This window comes from Mizuhopecten yessoensis, unplaced genomic scaffold, assembly GCF_002113885.1.
Source record: "Mizuhopecten yessoensis strain PY_sf001 unplaced genomic scaffold, ASM211388v2 scaffold10925, whole genome shotgun sequence".
Lineage (NCBI taxonomy): Eukaryota > Metazoa > Mollusca > Bivalvia > Pectinida > Pectinidae > Mizuhopecten > Mizuhopecten yessoensis.
The window spans coordinates 403,480-409,624 of record NW_018408790.1 but is presented as its reverse complement, the minus strand read 5'-3'; the positions used below and the strand labels follow the sequence as shown (position 1 = coordinate 409,624).

The window sequence follows — 6,145 nt, the reverse complement described above, 5'->3', positions numbered from 1 at the left end:
AAAAAAAAACCCCCCCCCCCCCCCCCCTTCAAATTCTAAAGCAAAGTTTGAATGTCTAATAAGTTGTTTTGGATCTCACACTTAAGATTTTTCACAACTGTTAACTCATTTACCCCTACAATTTTAAACTGGACTTACCCAGACTTTGATTTGGTAAGGTTCAAATGTGACTCTAGGGGTGGAGGGGTGAAAGTCACACGACGAAAGTAACAGGGTTTCAAAATTTGTAGCCAAATTCTTAAGTCTTGATTATCCTTGCACGACTATTTTGTTCCAATCAATTTCAAATACTCTGAACAGCTGATCGACACCCTCCCGGACCAGGTCCCCCTCCTCTACCTCCCCATCTCATCCCTACTTTGTCCTCCCGACCTCATTAAGACATGCACGGCAGTCATCTGTTCTAATTACTCAATCAAAGTCTCACATTTATCAAGATATTCGTTATCATGCCAAATACCAGTGCACAATTTGTGGTATCAATACATGGCACAGCACATCAACTGCATCCTACTCTTATCACAGCATTGTTAGCTTTCAAATTTCATAACAAAAATTGATGCTGAATATGTACTGATTTCACAAGGGTAACAAAACTTCCAAATTGAATTGTTTAAATTCAAAATGACTGTAAAGACTGTAAAACATCGAAACCTAAGAAGTAATTTTTTTTACTTGACAGAATCAGTATTGCAAGTAAGTTCCATATATAGCGTTAAGCTGACAAATCTGGAGTCCTCTGCTCAACAGAGGGCAGGTGCTCTCACAACATGGATGGTGTGCACACTAATGACTTTTCACCTGATGAACCCAACAGTAATCGGCGAATTTTTAAGATTACTGGTGTTTATTGCGGACACTTGTTCATGTACCAGATTTAACACCAAATGACACAAATGATTCGCATCTAGCATAAATCTTGTATCCAAAGCAATTATACACCGAAATATACGTTAATCTATTTCATTTCCTGATGAAATTTCCAGCTGCTTATTCTTAAAACTATTTATAAAACTGATGGATTCATCTTGATCCACCTAAACACGCTAGATATCAAGCTTTCATTAACAGCAGCTGATCACTGTTTAGATGACACCAGTAAGAGCCAGCACCTTGGCGACTTGTCACCAGGTACTTTACCGTTTGTGTATGGCAGCTGTTCTGTCATCAGCTTGATACATGGGAAGTCTTGGAACCTCAGTAAAAATCTAATTGCCTCCTAAATTTTCTGAAATTCCTCCTTCTTCAACTATTAACATACATTGCTATTGTGGTTTTCAAGTCTTCAAAATGAGGGGGGTAACAGATATAAAAAAGAAATTTTATTTGAAAGCATTATCAAGTTTGAAAATTTCTCTGTTTTCGATGATCAGCTACTGAATTCAGTATATTTTCATTTTCTCAAAAGTGTGAATTTAGATATTAGGTCTCTTTATTTGTATTATTTGATTCGAAATGTTGGACATGTGAATTTACAATATCACTTTGCTATTAAAATAACATTACTTTAACAACAATACTCATGTAAAAAGTAAGAAAGGAATATCCTTTTTTGTTAAAAATTGCCTCTTTGTGATTTAAGTTGATAAAATTAATGTTCTGTAACTATATCATTCAAATCTTTCCTCTTGAAAGTCTTTATTTCTGAATTCATCTCTCGTAACATTAATTAAGTGCCATTAAAAAAAATCTCTCTGAAAAGATGAAATTTTATCCTTCCGTCGCCGCACTGATTAAATCCACCATTCAAAATGGATTTATGGCCAAACGACGAAAGGTGTTGAAAATTTATATGAAAAATTGTCAGATAAATCTCCAGATACACAGAATGATCACCCAGGTACCCAAGCTAATTAATGATACTTCCGTTAATACTAAATCTCTTTGGATCTGTTAATCACTGTGTACTGACGGGTGCAGCTTAAACAAAACAGTTTGGTTAAAACACCTATACCATAAATCTCATCATTCTGGACAATCAAACTGAAGTATTGATATGATCTATTTCAGGAAGTCTGCCATCGCAAGGCAACAGACCAAATTAACGTGTCAGAACGAAACGAAAATTGCCGCAGTTAGGAGGAAAATTTCATCAACTGCACTAAAATAAACCATAGAGTAGCATCAATTAAGCGATCTCTCTGAATTTGCAGTGCACCATGGTTTCTACACGCGTAATCTACGCTCTCCTCATCACCGAGGTCGCTAGTGTTTACGGGCCTCGTGGCCACACAGGCAGCCTTACATACGAAATCTCCACGTGTGCAGTCTCTAATACCTTTCCAATTTATTCAATTAAACTACGGTTACTTGTAACCATTCCAATTTAGCGATATCCTTCACCTGCTTCTTACAACATTTTCAAATGTATTTTTGATTTACACACTGCATGGCTTTTGATAGTTTCATCATGATTTAATGAGAATGTTCCTCGCTTATTCCCCTTGAACACAATTTCTATTTTCGACAGATGGTTTTCTTCCTCTGGAATATTTTTTGTGCCAAAATTCCAAGATGATTTCATAAAAAAAAATTCAAACGAGAAAAAAAATCCCAACTAAAACATCCACGTCCAATAACGTAGGATATTCAAAATTACGGAAAGGAACTATTCCTCTTCTTTTTCTGCTTCCATTCATCAGTAACTATCTTTTCTGATATGCAATCAGCATAATTATGTCGTGACCTCTAGCTGAGAACTTGACCCTTGATCCAACACAAGCCATTATCAACACTTGCTTTGTGACCCATGTCCTTGACCCTTACCCTGCCCTAGATAAATACAGTCCTACTAAAGGGCAGATCTCGTTAACTTACCTGTGTGGCTATCAACAGAAGCTGTGTGACCCCAAGGTGACGACCTTACCCTACTGAAGAAGAGATCTCGTTAACTTACCTGCGTGGCTATCCACAGAAGCTGTGTGACCCCAAGGTGACGACCTTACCCTACTGAAGAAGAGATCTCGTTAACTTACCTGCGTGGCTATCCACAGAAGCTGTGTGACCCCAAGGTGACGACCTTACCCTACTGAAGAAGAGATCTCGTTAACTTACCTGCGTGGCTATCCACAGAAGCTGTGTGACCCCAAGGTGACGACCTTACCCTACTGAAGAAGAGATCTCGTTAACTTACCTGCGTGGCTATCCACAGAAGCTGTGTGACCCCAAAGTTGCGACCTTGCCCTATTGAAGGAGAGATCTCGTAGATTTACCTGTGTGGCTATCCACAGAAGCTGCATGACCCCAAGGTTGCGACCTTGCCCTACTGAAGGAGAGATCTCGTTAACTTACCTGTGTTGCTATCCACAGAAGCTGCGTGACTCCAAGGTTGCGACCTTGCCCTTCTCGTAGGTGCATTGACAGGCGACCGTTCAACATATATTCTGTGATAAGGTATATAGGCTCAATCTCGTTCGAGATTCCAAGGAGTTTGATGATATTTGGGTGCTCCAGCGTTTTCAGGATCTGCCCCTCGTCCAGAAAGGCCGCTGTGGAAACTGAATCCTTTTTCTGCATTTTTATTGCCACCTGTCGACTACTGTGCCATGTTCCTGTAATAAATCATAACAATTGTAGATTACATGTTATTACTTTAACAAGCTGTTTCACGAACAGTAAAATGAATGAGAAATCAGAACGTTTCATCGAAGGCGATATTTAGGAAAGACGATGAAATCTAAACCCAATCCGATTTTGAATCATTTTCTTTATCCAAGGTTGTATTGGACACACAAAGCTGTTTATTTTTAAGGATATAAACTATTAGATAACTTACGGAGTTGGTTTGTTGGGAAAGAGAGCTCTCTCAAGGGAGATAAGTAAGATTCAATTCCTTCATAGTACATGACGAATGAGGTAGCTGGTAGTTTACATGTATAAGAAGTTATGGTAACAAATTATAGTTGTAACATTAAAAAAATATCATTATTAAAACATAACTTAACACAAGTGTTCTGCTGTGTAAAACCTCATGTAAAGAAATACCAACCTAACCACACTTCACCAAATTGGCCACTGCCTAGCTTTTTTATCAGTAAAATGGACTCCCGTGCCGTAGCGTAGTCATCTTGCTTGCCCCTTTCGAAGGCCCACAGGAGTGATCTGGGTTTGTTGCAGGTTTGAGCTAGCTTACAACATAGCCCATCTGCTGATTCTAGAAAACAGACAAACAAAATACAAATTTTACAAATCTCTGCCGCACCTTGAATGAAACGTACATTGGGAAGGTGCCAAAGACTCAGGTAAAAATAGCGGCCTGCGAGTCATACCTCAGAACACTTGTATATATGATATGTCTACAACATCCTGTCTAAGGCCAGACCAGCACTAAAACATGTTTCTGACTACAACCCTGTATGCCATTACATGCAAACTTCCTACTGAATATGAATAGTAAGATTTTAATTGGCTTTAATTCTTTGTTCAATTTCTCTGTTTTGTTCTACATTCTACGAAAATTCCAAAACGATATAGCCTGAAAACTATTGTCCTTCTGTTGTTTTTTTTTGATTTTTGATTTCTAATGTCCTGAAAGGACACAAAAAGTACAATTGAAAAAACTTGTTTAGAAAATAGTAGAAGAATTTGAGTTATCCCAGTTTTAAAAATTCTGGCCCAATATTTTATTTACGTTTTAACCTAAAGCATCATTACTACAGAGCAAGCTACAAGGTTTTCTTGGCGGTGGTGAAAAACACATGTGGAGGTAGACTTTAGTTCTAAAATCAATGTGCCGAGGACAGTAAAACTCAGTGGAATAGCAAAGATAAATACATTTAAACACTGCAGTGCATCACATCATACCTGATTGTACGCAATGTTAGTTTTAATTCGCACAAAGACATAAAAGTCGAATCGACAACATCTGTTAAATTTATGAAAATTGTATTTGCCAATACCATATGTGTCCCGAGTTCATCAAAACAATCTTGTGTACGACTGAAATATGTTTAGTACCCAGTCACTAACTAGCATGTTTTATCATCCCAGCCTAAAAATCTAAAATACAATTAATTATCGTGTTGCCGTCATTTTTAATCTAAATGGCATGCTGATTCTAAATTAGATTTCAAAACTCCAATTATGAACAGGAAATGATTTCGGATACAAAAGAACACCTGTAGCGTACCCATTGTTGTGCTGCGGTTATCTGATGAAATACGGCAATAATCTCCACTATCAACATCAAAACATAACTGAAAACCTTATAACATTACGAGCGGAAAGCCATAACGCCTCATATCATATTATTTACCACGGAGGAATTGAACTTAAAAACGAGAAATTTCATTTCGCTGTTAAAAACTGATTTCATTTATGTTCCAACCATGAATAGTTAGCTGCACTAGATTTTCATTCGTAGTAGATCATTATACAGGTGCAATATTGATAAAAACAATACCAAAACAATTCCAGGAGCTCACGATCGGAGTAGAAAAACAAAGCTTTTGGTGGCGACGTATTTTATCAAACCACTGTGAAATCATCGATTTGAAATGTGCGTTTGTCCCAATTGTGCTTATAAGGGATCACATTTAATTGAACATTCAAAAAATCAACGTTCAATTAACATAGAGACATTATAGCATAATACCTCTAATCAGTTATTACATCGAGAGTATATTATTCTATTTCTCATACTGAAAGAGAACTGACAACTCTTTAATTGCAAGTAATAAAAATATCAAGAAATAATGAAAATATTTTCTGCTACCCATACAAAGTGTATAGGATTCTGTTTCTCATGCCAATATCATGAGTTTATGATTCTATTTCTCATACATACATATAGCGATATGCAATTTTATTAATTGTGCCTATACAAAATTTGTGTGATTCTAATTTTTCATACTGAACAGCTGGTGCACACACTTTTTATGTCATATTCGGATTTTCTAGACTTGAGCTCAAAAATAGAGAAGACAACTCACCAGAGTAGTGACTGACAAGGTCACTAAGTGAACTAAACATCCTCTTCGGAGTAATAAAGTAGTAATCCTCGCCCCTTAGATCATTAGACCGCTGGGTGTAAATTTTATAATGTTTGACTAAATAGCCACGAAGTTCATCACAGTCGCGTACAGAGAGAGTAAAGGTGTCTGAAACGAAATCAACAATAACATTAAAACACGGCACTCACTGCAAG

The 6,145-nt window shown here is 37.1% G+C and overlaps 1 protein-coding gene across 4 annotated transcripts in view; it reads right to left on the bottom strand.

Annotated features, from left to right (window-relative positions):
• Window positions 1-6,145, bottom strand: part of LOC110463777 (tyrosine-protein kinase SRK2-like) — a 129,327-nt gene that overhangs the window by 7,626 nt on the left and 115,556 nt on the right. For all 4 annotated transcript variants that reach the window (XM_021518631.1, XM_021518632.1, XM_021518633.1 and 1 more), the window contains 3 exons: window positions 5,931-6,098; window positions 3,989-4,153; window positions 3,292-3,551 (listed from right to left, as the gene is read on the bottom strand). In XM_021518631.1, coding sequence (XP_021374306.1) covers window positions 3,292-3,551; window positions 3,989-4,153; window positions 5,931-6,098 — 593 coding nt within the window. The remainder of the gene's footprint in view (window positions 1-3,291; window positions 3,552-3,988; window positions 4,154-5,930; window positions 6,099-6,145) is intronic.